Source organism: Pseudochaenichthys georgianus, chromosome 8 (assembly GCF_902827115.2).
Source record: "Pseudochaenichthys georgianus chromosome 8, fPseGeo1.2, whole genome shotgun sequence".
In the NCBI taxonomy this organism is placed as follows: domain Eukaryota; kingdom Metazoa; phylum Chordata; class Actinopteri; order Perciformes; family Channichthyidae; genus Pseudochaenichthys; species Pseudochaenichthys georgianus.
The window spans coordinates 1,207,337-1,227,446 of record NC_047510.2 but is presented as its reverse complement, the minus strand read 5'-3'; the positions used below and the strand labels follow the sequence as shown (position 1 = coordinate 1,227,446).

Below are 20,110 nucleotides of genomic sequence, written 5' to 3'. Positions count from 1 at the left end.
TATAACAGTACCATAATCATGTCGTACACAATAATATGTCAGGATTGTATCTTATATTGATGAATGCAATGTAGGTCTGATTCAAAGTCATCAGAATGATGACACGTTGAGACTAAACGTATTGCATTCTCAGCCTTCCCGTGTTAACCCCTCACGTGACGGAGTGTAAGGGATACCTTGTTGCGTGAGTTATTACAGGTCAGGTTGGACAGGATGCCAGTTGCACACGTCAACATGTTGACGTCGTCTGAGCCCAGCTGGGTGACCAGAATCTGCAGCAGACCGTCTAACCCTTCCTTCACAGAGAACAACAAACAAAGCACAACACAGATTACAGCTGAGCCACTGATCATAAACAGACACCGTGAGATCCGTCTCACTTGCCAGAGGAGGTTACGTGTTGGCTCAGGTTTGTCTCTCTGTCAGCAGCATTACAGAAACATTACTGTCCCCATTTTACAAAACACAAATGATTGTTCTCTTTTGTTAACATTCAAGACAGGGCGTCACATCGCATTATGTCCACAGGACAAAGCATAGGATGATATATCCAACCCAGTCTCACGGTATTTCGTGTTCACCAACACGATTTTTAATCTATTGATTCGTGTTCACCAACACGATTTGCCCCTTTTTTTCGTGTTGCACAACACGATTTTAAAAGCAATGTATTTCTACTGGTAACGTGTTTCGTGCCTGCAGGCTGCAGCACGTCTTTTTCTCCGGTCGGGTCGTGGAAGACTGGAAGCTGTGTGGTTCATAAAAACATGTTCTTACTCAATATCAAGCCACAGTTATTGCTTTTATTTTAAATCGTATAATTTCGGACTTTTGTTGCCGTCTGTGAGGAAAATAAATGGGGCTCAGAGCCTCAGGATACTGAAATCTGTATTTTTTAAATATTTTTTTCCTTCTAATTTGTTATTCTTTTCAAAATAACACACTGTTATTTACTCACCAATAACACACAATTATCCTTGCTTTTATTTATTGGTTTAATTCCATAATCTCGGGCTTTTTTGGCGTCCGTCAGGAACTGAATTTCAAAATAAAAATAACCGGCAATGGCAGTAGTAGTAATAGTATTATAGAGGATGAATGAGTACCTGCTTGGTGGCAGCGTCAGACAGATTGCGGAGCGTCCACAGACAGTTCTGGATCAGACGCTGACTGGAGCCCGTGAGATGCCGGCCCAAAGCCTGCATCCCTCCTGGACACAGATGAAAGCTAATTACAACAGATGACTACAGACATACACTGAGGCTTTAACATCATGTTTACTGATGTATACAGACCAGCCTCCACGATCGCTGGTTTGTTGCTGGGACAGACGGACAGCACTTTGAGGACACGGCTGGTGGTCCACAGCAGCTTCTCATAGTTGTAGTTCCTCGTGATGTACACCAGACCCTCTGGTCCCCCATTGGCTAGGATGATCAGCTGACCAAAAACAGGAAGATGGAGGTGTATTTTTGTAATAATGGCTAAATTCAAAACCTCCCCCTACACCCTACCCACTCTGTTTGCGGAGAGTCTACCACATGTATGTGTAGCATCTCTTTTTTGTCCAAGAGATGCTAATTTAAAACTGTTCTTATGAAAGTTAAGACACTTCCTGTTTCTGCCGGAGAGAGGGGAGTTTGTCCCAGAACTTACCGATGTATTTACAACCCCCACTTGAAAGAAGGACCCTCATTCAGCTGTGAGTGTGACTAGAGACGGAGTTCACTCTGTACGGAGTGGGAGTGGTTGGGGGGGGGGGCGGTCCGGAATTGAGCCACTGTGTGGACATTACAAAGATCCCCTCCCCAAAGCCCAGCTCCTGGACCCACCTTGCTCTCCTGGTTGCCGTAAGACAAGAGCTGCAGACAGTCGGTGGTGATGGCCAGGAATTTGGGGTTACTCTTCTTCAGTAATGGAACCATCCTCTGTAGGCCATCAGCGAGACGCACCGCCATCTTGGCCCCCTCCTGGTGCAGCAGCAGGTTGTGGAGGGTCGTGATGGCATAGAACAAGACTGACTCCACCGGGGAGCTGCGTGATGTCACAGATGGAAAAGAGAGAAAATAAGATAGAGATCATAAAGTGAACTAATTTCAAGGACCATTAAGCAATCTGTGACCTTTACTGAACTCTATCATCCACCAGTGTATAACATATTCCAAATAAAATTCCAGCCTCAAAACCGTTTGAACCCTTGGCTTTTGTGCCGCATGTCTATTCCCTTTATTATGCATATACTGTATATGGTCGGTCGGCCACACTGTGTCCAGACTCTGTTCATGGACTGCCCTGACATGTCGTTCAGATGTTCAAATTCCCCTCAGGTTAACTTGTAATATATATATTTAATGATCCCCTAAACCAGGGCTTCTCAAACTATATAAAATATATTGTAGGGCCATACCTACACAAAACATGTCTGAGAAGTTTTTTGCTCAAAATACCAAACAGATCACCCATTGTAGCCTCAAACTGCTCATACCCCTCTTTTGCAGCTCTGTTAGAGAAACGCGGATTTTGGGTCCTTAGCTTGAAAAAAAATAAGAGGAGGCGGAGCTAATGCCTGATCAGAATTCTACCGGAGATAAAGTAAAATTCTGCTGTGATAAAACGCCATCCTGTTCTAAACCACATCAAAGATTATTTCTGAAACAGTATGGAGTTCAAATGCTTTTTCTCTTGAGGGTTTATCACAAGGTGAGTTCCTTTTTTTATTTCCTGCTTTTTAAACACATGTGCTCTCCAGTACAGGTTAGCTCTGAGTGTTAGCGAGGCTTGCTAATGTAAACAAAGACGAGATTACGTCCAAAACACGTCAGGCATTGTTTCTGATAGCAAAAAAAAAAGATTAAAAAAGATGAAGAAGGTCCACAGCAACATGACACATTCATAGTGCGCCAAAACTGCTTCTTCAGTTTCATTGCTCCGCTCCGGGGGGGGGGGGGGACTTTACTGGCAATGATCCGGACCATTGACCTTTATACAATTCACAAGTGGACCTTTTACAAAAAGGTTTGAGTACCCCTGCCCTACATTTCCATCTACAGATGTAGCACCTCATTTCAGACCGTTTGAAACGCGAGGGCCGTGGCCGGCACGGGGTCTGCCCTCGCTTAAAGGAAAACCTCCAGCGTGACTTGAGACCGCCCCCTTGATAAATAAATGTAATTATAATGAAGCCAGCTGCAATGGATCATTGATCCACCAGGGGGTGCAGTGGGGTTCCACACTGGAGCTCATGTGAAATAAACTCTGATACAGTACGGTAGATTTATGTCTGGTACTACTGTATAGCGGACCTTTGTTAAGATCCATATGTCACGGATAGGATCATACTCTGTGCTAAATAAGAGACATGTAATCATTTACAAAACTTCACCATGTTTTTATTTAACAAAATAATGTTGGTTAGTCCACAACTACTGTACAAAAAGCATCAGGAGGCCCGCCGGCTCCAAAAACGAACGGGAGGAAATGCAGCCCGGCTCTCGATTTTTAACATCTTATCTTATCTTAATAATATCTTCATAATAATAATAATAATAAATCATACAGTATGTGTCCGAAAGGGAGCAGGAGGAAGCAAACACCAACAAAACATTACAAAAAATATACTGCATATTAAAGCAAACTATTGTAAAGGTAAAAGTATGAGCATAACAAATAAAGAAGTGTAAATATTTACATTATTATTATTTAATATATAAAGACTATAAATTATTGAATTACAAGATTAGATATACTTTATTTGATCTACAATATTGATGTTTTTTCGTTATACTGTAGTAGCCAGTGAAAACCATAACAAATATGTGTTCAAATGCTCTTCACCAAAACACAACTGAAGTACTGAAAGTCCAAGAAACTTGTCTTTCTGTATTTGTGAATGAAGCGCCATCTAATGGTTAAATCCTGAAATTGAAAATCTGGCAACGCCCTCTTGGAAAATAGTGGGAGGGCTTAACATTGCCAGCCGCTGGGATCCCTTGGGTCTTTGGCAGGAAGCTGTTGGCTGGAGTCCTTTCTAGAGTGCTACATCTGTAGTGTCATAAGGTCCACCTTCCAAAGCGTTATGACGAGGGAGCTGCAAAACTTATCACAGTCCATATCAGAATCAGCATTCCTTTATTCGTCCCACACAGGGGACATTTACGTTGTTATAGAAAAGTATAGATAGAGACGAAGGAAATATAACTCTCGAGGTCTCAGATGTCTCTTTGATGGCTGGCACCTTATGCACGCATACAACCGCCTGCTATTATATGCAGGTTCACGCATGGATCATTGGAACCCAACTGAATCAACACATTGTTTCCCTGATCATAATGTAGATGTCAACACAAATTAATAAATGTGCGCCTTTCTTGTCTTGTGAATGCTAAAAAAATAGGGGTGGGCATCACCAAGCTCCCCACGATACGATACTGTCGCGATACTTAAGCCATGATAAGATAGTATTGCGATTCTACGATATGCTAAATATTGTAATATTGGTATATTGCGATCACATGTCCGTCTTCCCTTCCTGGTTAAAAAATGTATTTGCAATATGAATAGTTTATGTAAATAACCCAATTTATGTTCTTTGAACCTGAAAAGGAGATGGCATTGTTTTTGTTACTTTCATTGTAATAAATGATATACATGTCTTAACGTAACTTCCTGTTTTATATAGACATGAACAATGTGGGTATGCTAGTCACCCACGAGGCTACGCTGGACATGATGCAACTCAAGCTAGCGGACATGGAGGACCGGAGCAGAAGATGCAACGTCCGTATAACTGGGCTAGCAGAAGGACTTGGGGTCTAACGCCATACCATTTCTGACACACTCGCTTCCAAAGTGGTTCCCCTCCTTAAGTAATCTAAAGGGCGAGTTAATGCGAGCTCATCGTATCTACAGCGACGACAGGAAGAAGCAGGTGGGCGCTACCCGCACTTTGATTTTCAACGTTCTCCGCTATACCACCCGCCAAGACATACTCCGTGTCGCAAAGAAAGGATTCGCTTCTCCCCTGACTCCAGCAGCTACACTGTTAAACGTCGTCAGGCTTTCTCCCGGGCAATGGATACCGCCCGTGCCAAAGGGGTGGCATTTTTCCTCCTTTACCCCGCTACACTGAAGGTCAAGGGAGCTGGTCAAGTTAAGACATTTCATTCCCCGGGACATGCCGAAGACTTCATCGTCTCCCTACCAGGAGTGCAGGATGCACCAACCGGCGGGGGCGGGGACGGGGAACCGGGACCTGGGCGCTCGTCTGACGGCGAATAGCGGTCTTTTGGAATCTGCTGGATTATATAGCGCTGATGTTTTGGACGAAATGCACACTGCTTTGCGTGGTCTGGGATCTCTTACATAGTTTTGGATTATTTCTGCAGGCTTCTTTTTATTTGTTTCTGTCTGACGCTGGACTCATCTGGGGACGGATAGTTGTTTATCATTGTTTGGCTGATCAGACTAACTTGCAAGCCTACTGCTTGATTTTTGGATCCCACACCACGTAATAGACTCTGGACTTTAATACAAACACAGCCGGCTTATTTGCTTTTTGTTTTGATCTATATCACGGCGGATCCGCTGTGCATGCCGGATGTGAATGGACATCGGAACAGTGTATGCTATGATGTTACCTATTTATGTTTTTTGCTCTCATTTCTTCGAATACCTAAGCTCATTGTTGCCTTAGGTTATTTCATTTAGTCTGTTAACAACGGTTTAATAAGCTTTAAGTACTGGGTTGAAGGGTAGGTATAATCCTTTTGCAGCCCCATATCCAATCAGGTCACGGATCAATTTAATGTACTGTTTAATTATTTTAAGTATCGTCTTTAATATTTATTTTTCTTTATCATCTTGTTTTTGTTACCGGGGAAATGTATGGGGGATTGTCTTGTTTTTGTCTTTGTCCAGTTATGGGAAACGCTTATATGTTCTCGGATTGCTTATGTGGGGAGGGACTCCATTTTATTTTGGTCTTGTCTACAGGTTTAGTAAATATGGTTGTTTATCATCTGACGTTCCACTCAGCTTATTGTTGACATCTTCCAGAGCAGTGCAGCCCAATGGGTGACTTATCTATTCTTGTGTGGAACTGTGATGGGTTGAATGCACCTCACAAGCGAGCTAGTGTTTTGACTATGTTACATCGCCGTAAAATGAATCTGGCTTTCCTACAAGAGACGCACCTGCTGAGTAAAGATTCCGGCCGTATCGCTAATAAATTCTATCACACCATTGCATCCTCTTCAGCTAACTCCAAAACCAAAGGAGTAGCCTTTGTATCAAGATGTCATTTGAACGTTAAGGTGCTGGACATGTGAACAGACACTACAGGGAGGACAACGATTGCCAGGGTGGAAGTTTATGGGAGAAAGGTGGCTCTTATGTCTGCCTATGCCCCACATACATTTGATAAGGATTGTTATGCTAGAATGAATGCTAGAATTAACCGAGTATGCTATCATGGTGGGAGCGGACATGAACGCAGTATGGAATTCAAATGAACGGTCAAGTTTAACAGCCTCTAGGGATCAGGAGTCGGCTACTGCCACGCTACAGTCTTGGGCTGGAAGTTTGGGACTAGTGGACATGTGGCGAGCTTTTAACCCACAGGTTAAAGATTATTCATTTTTCTCAGACACAATTGGAAGAATTTCTTGACTTGACTGATAGGTTCAGTTGAGGACTCAAGAATATTATGGGATGCAGTAAAAGGCTTTATAAGAAGCAACACCATATTATTCTCTTCAAATGTATGTAAGGAAAGATCCGCCAGATTACAGGCTTTGGAAGCAGAATTGTCTTGACTCCATTTTGCAGAACAATTACTCTAAACAAACAGCATCTAAACGTAAACTTGTCAAAAAGGAAATAAATGATATCTTGAAACAACGATCAGAATTTCTAATACATAGGGTTAGGCAGCGCTATTACTCCCACGGGTCTCGGCCCAGTCACCTCTTGGCTTCAAAAATCAGGTGGTAATGTCACAACTGAGCCAAAGCAAATAAATGAGACTTTTCAAACCTTTTATTCCAATTTATATAAGTCAGAGGTTCAGTTGGACAAGAATAGATGTGACGCCTTTCTCGGTCAGCTAGACATACCACAGCTTGCAGTGACTGATTCCAGCCATCTTGATGATCCCATTTCCTTAGAGGAATTAAAAGATGCAGTACGCAACATGCAACGAAACACATCACCAGGTTTAGATGGGATACCTCCCAAATGTTATGTAGCATTTTGGGATAAACTGGGTCCACTACTTTTGGATATGATAATGTATTTGATAGATAAAGGCAGTTTTTCGAGGGACGTGAACATAGCCCTGATGTCCTTGCTCTTAAAGAAGGATAAGGACACGACAGATTGTGCTAGTTACAGGCCACCCAGTTTATTAAATTCAGATCTAAAGATATTTGCAAAAGTGCTTGCCAGGCGCATTCAGGATTATATGGCAACCTTAATTAACTGTGATCAGACAGGGTTTATAAGGTCAAGGCTAGCTGCTGATAATGTTTGACGTCTTCTCCATATAGATGCTTCAGTAGACAAAAAAGACCCGGCAGCAGTGCTGTCTCTTGATGCAATGAAAGCCTTTGACAGACTAGAGTGGTCCTTTCTGTGGTCTGTGCTGGAGAAAATGGGTTTTGGTAATGGCTTTATACATATGGTTAAGGTGCTGTACTCTAATCCCTCAGCTCTGGTGCTCACTGGGCAATTATCCTCCGCGTTATTCCCTGTTTCTAGATCTTCCCGTCAGGGATGTCCACTGAGCCCAGCACTCTTTGCACTCTCCCTTGAACCTCTAGCCCAAATGATACGCCAATCCGAAGTATACATCCGATTTCTGTTCGTGACACTCACCATCAGGTGGCGCTATACGCAGATGATATTCTGGTTTTCATGGAGAAACCGACTCAATCTATGTTATCTATTTGTGAGGAGTTTGGTTGTCTCTCTGGCTTTAGGATGAATTGGTCTTAATCCGCCCTCTTACCCCTTAATGAGTCAGCTAAAATGCTTCAATTTCCACCCAATGTCCCAGTTGTCCAGCACTTTAAATATCTTGGGATAGAAATGATCCCATCTTTAAATCGTATTGTAACATATAATTACTCAGAAGCATGGAACAGGATTAAGATGGATTTGGAAAGATGGACTAGCCTTCCGAACTCTCTTCGGGCCCGAATATCTATAGTCATAATGAACATTTTACCCAGGATTAATTGTGTCAGCTCAATGATCCCCCTCTCACCCCCGGTTGACTATTGGAAAAAAATCCATTCTTTTATTTCGCGCTTTATCTGGAATTCAAAGCGTCCACGACTGAAATGTATCCACTATACAGAGGTGGTGGTCCGGCGGTGCCTAATTTTAAATTGTATTTTTGGTCATTTGTGCTTCGTCCGTTACTGGTGTGGCTTAACCCTAATGCTTCCGTTTCTTGGCGTAATATAGAGGAAAATATCGTACAACCTTGGAACCTGCAGGATATCCTTTTTGCCAATTTAACAAATAGGCAATGTCAACTACGCTTTGGCCCTATAGTTTCACATCTCATCAAGATATGGCGCACATCTGAATCACAGTGTAAGATTCCCTCAAGTGGCACACACTTTCTCCTATATTTAATAATAAAGCTCTGCTCATTGGTGGGAGGCCTGTCTCATCCTCTCATTGGAGCAACAGCAGTATTCACCACTTGAGTGACATTTATGATAACAGGGGCTTGTGCTCCTTTCAAGAAATCAAGAGTGCGTTCAATCTGCCAGGTAGCTCGTTTTTCTTCTATTTGCAGCTCAGATCTGCTCTCAAGGCACATGGTGTCCCATGGCAACAACCTATACCCGTTCATCCTCTTTTAAGTTGTTTACTGTAAGGGGAAAACAGGGGTATGGTGTCTACACTGTATAATTTCTTTCTGGAGGCTTCCTACGATAACCTACAGCTGGACAGAGTATGGAGACGTGACTGCAGTGTTAGACCCTGATTTCAGTTGGGAGGGTGTTTGGTCAAGCATAAAATAGCTTCTCGGAATCCCGATCACCAACAGATCCACTTTAACTATGTCCACAGAACATATCTCACCCCGCGTAAACTTCCCTGTATGAAAAGGATAGACGATCCCTCGTGTAGTTTATGCACTATGAAGGCCCCTGGCATGTTTATGCACATGATGTGGGACTGTCCCCCAGTCGCACTATTCTGTACTTTGCGTTTCCCTGTGTGTGTGTGTGTGTGTGTGTGTGTGTGTGTGTGTGTGTGTGTGTGTGTGTGTGTGTGTGTGTGTGTGTGTGTGTGTGTGTGTGTGTACACTGTATACACTATATACTCCGGTGTATACGTTAGCACGTTTGTATATGGTTCCCTAATTTTATTTAGTGTTAATGACTTGTTTTCGTAAATGTTTTGCTAATAGTTTAGTGGCTCTGGGTCCAGTTTCATAATAGTTTTGTTTCACGAACTTGTTCCTCTTTTCAATTGCATCAAGTAGTAAATAATTTATCTTTGTTCTCAAATGTTTGATTTCTTGGTCTGTTTTGTGATTCTTTTGTATTCTGAAATTCCCTTTCCAATTGTATTAATCTTTTTGAATATTGCCTCTAATTTAATATCTTTTGCATTTGCAGTTTCAGCTATCTGATGACCGCTTTCAGTGTTATTGGTTCATTTTCTAATCTTCCTTTAACTATGATATACCTTCCTTCTTTGTCTTTGATTTCTTCATCATATTCAAGTTGGGTTTGATTGGATATTAATATTGCAACTCTTCTCCTCCCCTCCTTATATGAACTATAGTATACATTTCTGAAACCGTACCTTCTCAGTTTTTCATGTTCTAATTTGGATAAAATGATTTGTACATTTTCCTTTTTCAATTTTCTTATAAGCCTCTCTCTTTTCTTTGGTGTCCTTAGACCATTTACATTCAGCTACACTATATTGGTACTGTTACATGTCCTTATATTTTACTACTTGTGCTCCCGAAACCACTCTGCAATATGTAAACATGTAAATTATGAACAAAACACAAACCAGAAATAAAAAGGGCTTCCAAATATGTGGGAATCTTCCATCACAGTGTGTGGGGAAAGTCCTCCTCTTCAATGAGGGCCCCTCCTTGGACCTCAAACTAGACCCAAAAAAGGGGGTTCCATAAAGTCCAATTATGTCCAACATACACTGAACAAAAATATAAACGCAACACTTTTGTTTTTGCTCCCATTTTTCATGAGATGAACTCAAAGATCTAAAACATTTTCTATATACACAAAATAACCATTTCTCTCAAATATTGTTAGTGAGCACTTCTCCTTTGCCGAGATAATCCATCCCACCTCACAGGTGTGGCATATCAAGATGCTGATTAGACAGCATGATTAATGCACAGGTGTGCCTTAGGCTGGCCACAATAAAAGGTCACTCTGAAATGTTCAGTTTTATCACACAGCACAATGCCACTGATGTCGCAAATTTTGAGGGAGCGTGCAATTGGCATGCTGACAGCAGGAATGTCCACCATAGATGTTGCCCGTGAATTGAATGTTCATTTCTCTACCATAAGCCGTCTCCAAAGGCGGTTCAGAGAATTTGGCAGTACATCCAACCGGCCTCACAACCGCAGACCACGTGTAACCACACCAGCCCAGGACCTCCACATCCAGCATGTTCACCTCCAAGATGGTCTGAGACCAGACACTCGGACAGCTGCTGCAACAATCGGTTTGCATAACCAAAGACTTTCTGCACAAACTGTCAGAAACCATCTCAGGGAAGCTCATCTGCATGCTCGTCGTCCTCATCGGGGTCTCCACCTGACTCCGGTTCGTCGTCGTAACCTACTTGAGTGGGCAAATGCTCACATTCGATGGCGTCTGGCACGTTGGAGAGGTGTTCTCTTCACGGATGAATCCCGGTTTTCACTGTTCAGGGCAGATGGCAGACAGCGTGTGTGGCGTCGTGTGGGTGAGCGGTTTTCTGATGTCGATGTTGTGAATCGAGTGGCCCATGGTGGTGGTGGGGTTATGGTATGGGTAGGCGTATGTTATGGATGACGAACACAGGTGCATTTTATTAATGGCATTGTGAATGCACAGAGATACCGTGACGAGATCCTGAGGCCCATTGTTGTGCCATTCATCCACGACCATCACCTCATGTTGCAGCATGATAATGCACGGCCCCATGTTGCGAGGATCTGTACACAATTCCTGGAGGCTGAAAACATCCCAGTTCTTGCATGGCCAGCATACTCACCGGACATGTCAGCCATTGAGCATGTTTGGGATGCTCTGGATCGGCGTATACGACAGCGTGTTCCAGTTCCTGCCTATATCCAGCAACTTGGCACAGCCATTGAAGAGGAGTGGACCAACATTCCACAGGCCACAATCAACAACCTGATCAACTCTATGCCAAGGAGATGTGTTGCACTGCGTGAGGCAAATGGTAGTCACACCAGATACTGACTGGTTTTCGGACCCCCCCAGACCCCCCCAATAAAGCAAAACTGCATGTTTCAGAGTGGCCTTTTATTGTGGCCAGCCTAAGGCACATCTGTGCAATAATCATGCTGTCTAATCAGCGGTGGTGGCGAAGTCGATAGGGACTTGGCTTGGCTTCTGGAAGGTCCCCAGTTCAAGTCCCGGCAAGACCAAGTGCTACCGAGGTGTCCCTGAGCAAGGCACCGTTCCCTACACTGCTCCCCGGGCGCCGTTCAAAATGGCAGCACACTGCTCCTAACACTAGGATGGGTCAAATGCAGAGAAACAATTTCCCCATGAGGGATTAATAAAAGTCCATTTTATCTTATCTTGATATGCCACACCTGTGAGGTGGGTGCTCACTGTTAGGGAAATAATTATCTCAGACTCCTAGATGTGACATACAGGACCAACCTTGACGTCTATTTATGTCCTTTAAGGACACAGGCTACTTCAGCCAATAATGTTATTGTTCCTGTCCTTTAAGGACACAGGCTGCTTTAGCCAATAATGTTATTGTTCCCATTCTGTGACCGGTCAATACTAGGTCACAGAAGGTCTTTGTTGTGGGTGCACTGGGACACTTCCTTCTTTGTTGTTTGTGGACTCCAGGGTATGACATATTCGAGGCCATAAGTGGCGGACGCAGGTAACTCAGTGTGCCCAAACTGTCTAAAGCTATCTTATCAAAACATGTTGATTACTCTCTTTTGAAACCAGTTAAATGGGCTAGCAAGAGAGAGGTGCTCCATAATTGACGTGGCAACTCTCCCGTGCAGTCAGACCGTGACTGCTGTGATTGTGATGTGAATCCTCCGGCCGTAACTCCAAATAAACCTCCAGTGTTTGACATCAAAGCTCCTGCTCTACCCTGTCTCCTTCCTGAGTCAGTGACTCCCACTGCATTGCAACACAGAAGTTTCCATTACACTCACTATCACAGATTTTTTCAGATTTGTGAACAATATTTGAGAGAAATGGTTATTTTGTGTATATAGAAAATGTTTTAGATCTTTGAGTTAATCTCATGAAAAATGGGAGCAAAAACAAAAGTGTTGCGTTTATATTTTTGTTCAGTGTAGCTCATTTACTGAGAAGTTAGCATGGGCAATTGAGGGAGTAAACATCTGAGAAAACATGTCCTCTGCATTTTCAGTTAAGTGACGTCTACTCTAGTGGTCACCTCTTTCTTAACAGTTGTATGGACGGTAATAGAGCTCTCAAAGAAAACACAGGAATGATCGGAGAGCGCTACATCAGTCACCACAAGCTTAGAGATGTTCAGACCCTTTGATACAATTAAGTCCAGGGTGTGCCCCTTATTGTGCGTCGGACCCTTGACATGCTGAGACAGTCCAAAATTGTCGATAACACAAAACAGTTCTTTAGCCCCTCTGTTCTGGGGGTTGTCAACATGGATAGTAAAATCACCAACAATGACTAGATGGTCAAAGTCAATACACACTATAGACAACAATTCGGTAAAGTCATCAAAAAAGCTTGCACAGTATTTGGGTGGTCTGTAGATGTTTAGGAAAAGAGCTCGAGAGGAGCATTTCAGCTGACACATATTCAAAATAAGCAAAGTTCCCATTAAAATAAGTCATTAAACAAAATAGCTACTCCACCCCCTCTCTTATGCATTCTTGCCTGACTCATAGAACTAAAGATGGGAGGAGTTGATTCTATAAGAACAGCTGCACTGTTGTTTTGGTCTAACCAAGTTTCAGTTAAAAACATAAAATCCAGATTATGCTGAGTGATAAAATCATTGATTAAAAATGATTTACCTGCTAAAGACCTGACATTTCATAGAGCCAGTTTAAATGTGTTTGATATACTATCACTCTGACCGCCCGTGATAGACCGTGGAGCACGCGGAACTTCTGTTAAATTCGACAAACTCAAACAGATCCTTTTGGACTTTCTTTTTCCAACCTCACCAAAAGTCACCAACCTTCTGTGTATGTTGGTTAAAACAGAAATGGGTCGCTGCACTGGCATAGAAGCCTCTGGTCGTTGGGTGGCGCCAGAGAGAGAGATGGCAGGCGTCAGCGGCATCGACGAAGAAGAAACGTTTCTAGCAGTGGAAACGGTGGCCTGAGATGACACCGCTGGAAAGGGGGGCGTGTGGAAATGGAGTGGAAATAGTCAGTGAGACGTCTGAACAGCGTCCTGGGACTGCCAGCTGCTTCTACTGAAGCCTTCAGAGTAAATCGCCAGAATGCCGACACCTCCTCATCTCCACCGCTCCCATTTTTTCTTTTGTGTTGCCATACGTTAGTCTCTCTGCGTTTCTGCGCTGGGCTAATGCTAATGCTAATAATGCTAATAATGCTAATGCGAGGATAATACAATGGCGGCTTCACAAAACCTTTTGGGAGTTTTACGGGGCGTGGTTTGTTTTTGGGCGGATGCCCAGCCAATCAGAAATAGGAACCTTTTTCTCCCACGAAAGTCTCTGCTCTCTAGCAGGGACGGAAAAGGGGGTGAAAAGGTTCTCATGAAGTGAGTCCCGGCTCTTTTTGGTGTGAACGCAACATTTCGGAACTATATCGGAACTAAAGTGGGAAAGGTACTGCAGTGTGAACGCGCCTATTTACTGCAGTTTAGTTCCTTGTTTTAGGCCAAATTAAATCAGCATGGCATTTATTTTATACTTACAGCGTCATTGGTAAAAATGACTATAATCAATCATTTCGATTATAAAAATGTATGTTTTGTATAAAAATGTGAAAACACTGACAATATGGAAGTGGTTTCTCATAGTGATTCAACAGTACAACTACCCCCTGAATCGGCATCTCCCTTCAGATATACAAAGCATTTTGTGATTGAGTGTATTTTTCTTTTAACTGCTCAGCTGTCCATCTCACAACTGCTTTGATTGAGCACAATTTTGGGGGTCTGTTTAGAAGAAAAAGGCTCTAAAACTGTACACTACCTGCGCCAAACAGCAGACTGACATAGTTTACACTTAGCTGATGGAACATTTAGCAGCTGAAATGTCATATATTTCTTTTAGGACTTGGTAGAGACAAAAAAGAAAAAAAAGATTCAGAAAATGTAATATTGTATTTATCATAAGATGGCAAAACATGTCTTTAATCAAAGACAATGTTGCCTGTAGTCGATGTTCTGATGGCAAAGTGTCAAACTGCCCTAAAAGATGATGATGTTAAATGGAAATGTGTTCCTGCTCAATGTGTTCTAACATCAGTTATTGCCGATTAAAAGGACCTGACTCACTGGGTTCCACTCATTCTGTGCATGAACACCACTGAAAACTAATTTGCAGATTGGTCTTAAATTAATTAAGATATATGTATACCCCTTAGGGCATGAACAACCTAATGACATCATAATCAAACCGTTTTGGTATGATCAGAGGGTCAGTGGTTTGATCCCCAGCAGTCCATATGTCAACGTGTCTCAGGGCAGACTCTTCAGCTTCAATGCTCCTGTGTGATGTAGTGTACCGTACTAAAGTGTATGTCATCTTGGATAAACCTTTATCTTTGGATAAAGGTGTCAGCTAAATGCAGTGGTGGATAGTCACACTTAGGTACTGTACTCAAGTGTAATTTGGAAATACTACATTTTGGAAGCTGTTATTGTACGTCTTTAATCCCTTATCTTGTAACAGGTTTTAGTAACACATTTTTTGTTAAAAAATATAGAAAATATAAATAAATTATTTAAAAACATTGATATTTATTCATAGGTTAAGATATCCAGCAGCAGTATGTAAAGTAATTTAAGTTAGCTCTACATGTACCAGCTGTGATAAACACACTAACACATCATAATCCAATCATACGATTCTGAAATGGGCACAGTACTTTTGCTCTTGGTACTTTAAGTATAGTTGAATGCCGAAACTGTATTATTAAAGTATTATTGAAGAAGATTAAAGAAGATTGAATTTATTGTCATTACGTAGTACAGGTACTATGTAACGAAACGGTTTCCCTGCATTTGACCCATCCTGGTGTTAGGAGCAGTGTGCTGCCATTATGAACTGCGCCCGGGGAGCCGTGTAGGGAACGGAGCCTTGCTCAGGGACACCTCTGTAGCACGTGGTCTTTTCGGGACTTGAACTGGTGACCTTCCAGTTGCCTAGCCAAGTCCTTATGGACTTCACCACCACCGCCCTATTATATTGAATGCAACACTTTTACTTATAACACATTATTTTTACAATTCATTGCTTCTTTGACTTAAGCAAGACATCTCAGTACTTCTTCCACCGCTGGCTAAATTACATGTAATGTTAGGGTGCATTCACCTAATAGTCGCTCTCTGGAGCGCCTGACCACAGCTTGTTGCATCGTTTCATTTCCCAGAAGGCTCGGTTTGCGTTTACACGGCAAAACTCAAACGGACTATAAACTTTAAACACAAGTCATGTGCTCGGAAATGCTGTTCACCCATTGGTCAGACATTAAGGGGGTAACAACGCAAATCCCGGCCATTCCTCCCGGAGCCTCCGCCATGGAGCATCGGCACGTTCTCCAGGTTATTCTCATGCTGCTGTTAATCTGCAGATCAATAGACGCTAGCGGCCCGCGCATATTATTATATCATCAGACCACGTCCGTTAAAAACATAACATAATGAGAGACGTTCTGCAGTCAGGAGGGCGTTTCCCCGACCACAGGTGTTCTTACTTTTATGTAGCTGACGGAGAATTCTTAAATTACACGACACTGTTCAGCTCTTCATCCTGCTTCACTCTTTACTAAACCACCCGGATGTCTTGAAAGACTCTTTCGCAGAAGATTTTTGAAGATATCCGCGTTCTTGTAACATTGTAAATACTAGCTTCCTATGTGTTGGTGCGGACTGCGTTCACACCAGAGATGAGCCGCTCCAGAGTTCACTAGCAAGCGCCCCGAGACCACCTCTTGAGGCGGACCAGAGTCCGGTTGCTTAGTTCACTTCAGAGGTCTGCGTTCACACCGACCCAAACGAACCGCACCAAGCGGCTGAACGCTCCAGGGTTCGATTCAACCGGACTGAACACGGCAGGTGTGAACGCGCCCTAATATAACTCTTTGTAGGCACTATTTTCAGTGTTTCTACCTCAGCATGCGGACCAGTGCTGGGATCCCTCCAGACTTGAATATGGCCAGCAGCCCCTCCCTCTGGTGGGACAGGCTGTGCAGCACGCTGGCCGCACAACGGGCCGTCTCCACGTCAGCTGCTGTTGTCATGGCACGCACCACGGCACCTACAATGGTGTGAGACTGCACCAGCACCCGGCGACTGGCCTCCTTACGAGTCAGCTGGTTGACTATCATGGCTGCTTTGTTCACCACAACCTGGGGAGGAAATAAAGTAACAGTGTCAAATATAATGCCTAAAGAAGGGGTCCAAACCTTTTTCACTGAGGGCCACATACAGCAAAAGGTGAGGTGTATTGCCTCATAAGTTCAGTTAAGTTAAGATAGCAAAATCAATCAAATGTAGGTAAATTATGCTTGATACTTGAATATGCTTTAAGAAAACAAACAGCCTCCTTCAAAGCTCACCAGAGGGGTTACTTTATTTTGTTACAAACAGTGTTGCAGCTCATCCCTTAAAAAATAAGCCTCAGAATGCTTATAATAAAGGGGAAAATGAAGGGTATATTTCAAGCTGGTTATGGAAATAATTAATATATTTGTACATATATATTTAAGAAGTACAACATAGGAAAAGCAAAGGTTTCAGGTGTGGGACATGTTACATTATACTTTTAGAATTTGCTGAGGGCCAATTGAAAATGGACTAAGGGCAGCACTTGGCCCCCGGACACCCCTAGTCTGACAGCTTAGTTCAGGGGTGTCAAACTCAAGACCCGTGCGCCAAAGGCGGCCCATGACTTCATTTGATGTGGCCCGCAAGAGCTTGCAAAGAATATAATTTTGTTTACGGTTACATGCCGCTTTACAGAAGCACGTTGTCCATAAACTACATGTCCCACAATGCATCACATTTTGTGACATGCCCACTGAAGAGACTTGCAATTATTGGCAATTATGTAATTTAATACATTATTTTATATATAATATGTATTTATATATCTATATTTATAAAGTCTTAAAGTTACAACTGGCCCTTTGAGTGCAACCGTAATACTGATGAAATTGAGTTTGACACCCCTGGCTTAGTTGTTAGTTGTGTGTGCGTACCGGGTCGTCGTCGGCCAGCAGCTTGGTGAGCTCCGGTACGGCCCGGGTGGCCAGCTCTGCGTCGTCCTGGTAGTTTATCAGGTGGACTATAGCATTCTTCAGCAGGTGAGAGGGCTCAGCAAGACGCTGCACGTTGCTCTGTTGTGAATGATCTGATTGGACGGGCATGGCTGCCTCCCCCTCAACCAGGGTCTCTGGAAACATGGCCGCCCTGACCCGCTGAGCCCGGGTTAAAGAGAACTGAGAATCTAAATCTGTCATGGGAGAGAAAGAGAGACAGTCAGTGTGTGTGAGAACAGATAACTAACTGTGGTTCTGCAGCCAATGTATGTGTGTGTCTGAAGTGAAAACAATGCTCAGTAATTACAATCAAGCAGCACTGTAAACCCCAACAGTACTACTAACTCATAAGTATTATGGGTACTGCAATCAAAGCCAAATATAAAGTCAACCGAACAATACACGTATACGTTCTTTTAACGAAAAGTGCTGCAAAGTGCAGAATACCGTTTTGATAAGGGATACACGTGTGTAGTCTTTAATATTAAACATGATCGCTGGATGATAGCCACAGAACAGAAGTCCTATCAGTGTATCCTGGGCGGGTCACAGCTCCACAGCTGAAGACTTCTCCACGCTGCCTTCACTGAGAGTAACACCGCGTGCTCCCTGGAGGCGGTCTGGAGGTCTCAGGTGGACTTGGTATAACATTAAGAACGATATTCAGTAATAAGTCTGGCAAAAATAACTGATTTAAGTGATTTATTCAAGCGTGCAATGTTTTGAACAGACATCCCCAGTCACCTCATTGTCATTTTGTAGTCCTCGCTGTACGCATCCGGATATCGGCATCACTACCACAACCTCACAGACTGGTACTGAATGTGCATCAAAGTGTTCCTATCCAGCCAAATATACCAAATGATGAATGTAAACGACAGAAGAAGCGATCGAAATGTGTATTTCCTGGTTATTCGACAAAGGCTAGTTCTTTAATAAGATGCTGTGCATTTAACTCATCATCTCATTCCTTCTTCATTGCTTTAGACTTTTCCCTGGACACTTCGGAAGAGGTGGACCAAGACCAAAAAAAGGCCAAAAAAGATTTGCACATCCTCCAAAACCCAGGATGGTAAAAAGTGTGAAACTCAGTGTTGTCGCTCTGGCCATCAAATAAGACTCCAAATGCAAGCACCGAGTTGAAAATGATGCGGGCTGGCCTTGGCAACAGATGTGCGCTAATCCCAGAAGATGCTGACCATAGTGAGGTAAAACCAAGTTTAATTATTTGTTATATAAATTGGAATGCATTTAATCCATAAATGCTCTAAACTATTTGCATTCTTACATTCAGATCCGTGCTATCTTTGAAATGGAGTTTCCCAAGCTGGAGTCCCTCAACAGAGATTGGCTGTTCTATAAGGCTACAGGTAGAGGTGTTATATTAAAGGTCACATGTCATGCTTTTCCGGTTATTGCCCGTCCCCTTGTGTGTTATGAAGGTTTTTATGCATGTAAACGGTCTGCAGAGTCAAAACCCTCAAAGTACACCATGTAGGGAGTAAAACTCTAACACAGAAAATACCTCCCCAAAACGCCTCGTTGGAGATACGTCACTGTCCATTTCATACTTCCGGGTACATCATGATGTCATGTCGTACCCGGAACGAAATGGACCAATCCACGTGGAGCCGTTACGTTACGTCCGCGGAGCCGTTACGTTAAGCCCCCGCTGATTGGTCCAAATTGACCAATCCACGGATTTCCTCACACACTCAGTGCAGGCAGCTCTGCTGATCTCTCCTCCCTGGCTGCAGGCTGATAACAGACAGTTGGGATCGCGGCGAAATTCTCTCTGCAGACCCTCACAGCGTTTATCAACCTTTTTCTTACTTTTCTTTGTCAAGCCACACTTATTGTTTTTACTTCGGCTATGACTTTGTGTGTGCTCAGGGTGAGTTTGGCTGTGTATTGCTAAACAAGGAAACAACACCTCCACGGAGCTCAGCGTGATTCACAGTCCCGACTGGTCCCGACCAATCGGAGCACACTGGGCTCACAGGGAGGGGGGGGGGGCAAGAGCTGCAGCAAGCCGTTTAGTGGAGAGAGTGAATACACATACTTTACAGAGATGCTGTATGCGAAACCAATGTGAGTTTGGAAAATTGTACAGTATAAATCTATTCTAGTAGTAGACCTCACAATGGAATTATGATCAGTGGAAATGGCCATGACATGTGACTTTAATATCGGGATCTGTTAGAAAATTAAAATCAATGTTGATATGCGTAATTTGAATAAATACACTGTTTAATTTAAATCAGTTTTATTGTGAAAAACCTGAAGTTCACTAACTATTAACTTAACACTTTTATTCTCAAAATGCGTCACCTCCGGTTAGCATTAGCATGTGGCGAAATGGGTCAGATGCTGGGACAGTTC

At 43.0% G+C, this 20,110-nt stretch overlaps 1 protein-coding gene across 2 annotated transcripts in view; it reads right to left on the bottom strand.

Annotated features, from left to right (window-relative positions):
* The window catches only part of LOC117451071 (junction plakoglobin-like), a 339,882-nt gene that overhangs the window by 83,004 nt on the left and 236,768 nt on the right, over positions 1-20,110 (bottom strand). The window contains exons 1-6 of one of the 2 annotated variants that reach the window (XM_071203921.1): positions 17,669-17,913; positions 16,578-16,816; positions 1,833-2,034; positions 1,296-1,440; positions 1,107-1,210; positions 177-296 (exon numbers count right to left, since the gene is read on the bottom strand). In XM_071203921.1, coding sequence (XP_071060022.1) covers positions 177-296; positions 1,107-1,210; positions 1,296-1,440; positions 1,833-2,034; positions 16,578-16,816; positions 17,669-17,872 — 1,014 coding nt within the window. In that variant the 5' untranslated portion in view covers positions 17,873-17,913. Of the gene's footprint in view, positions 1-176; positions 297-1,106; positions 1,211-1,295; positions 1,441-1,832; positions 2,035-16,577; positions 16,817-17,668; positions 17,914-20,110 lie in introns of those variants that run through there. The other variant, XM_071203922.1, reaches the window with a different exon arrangement.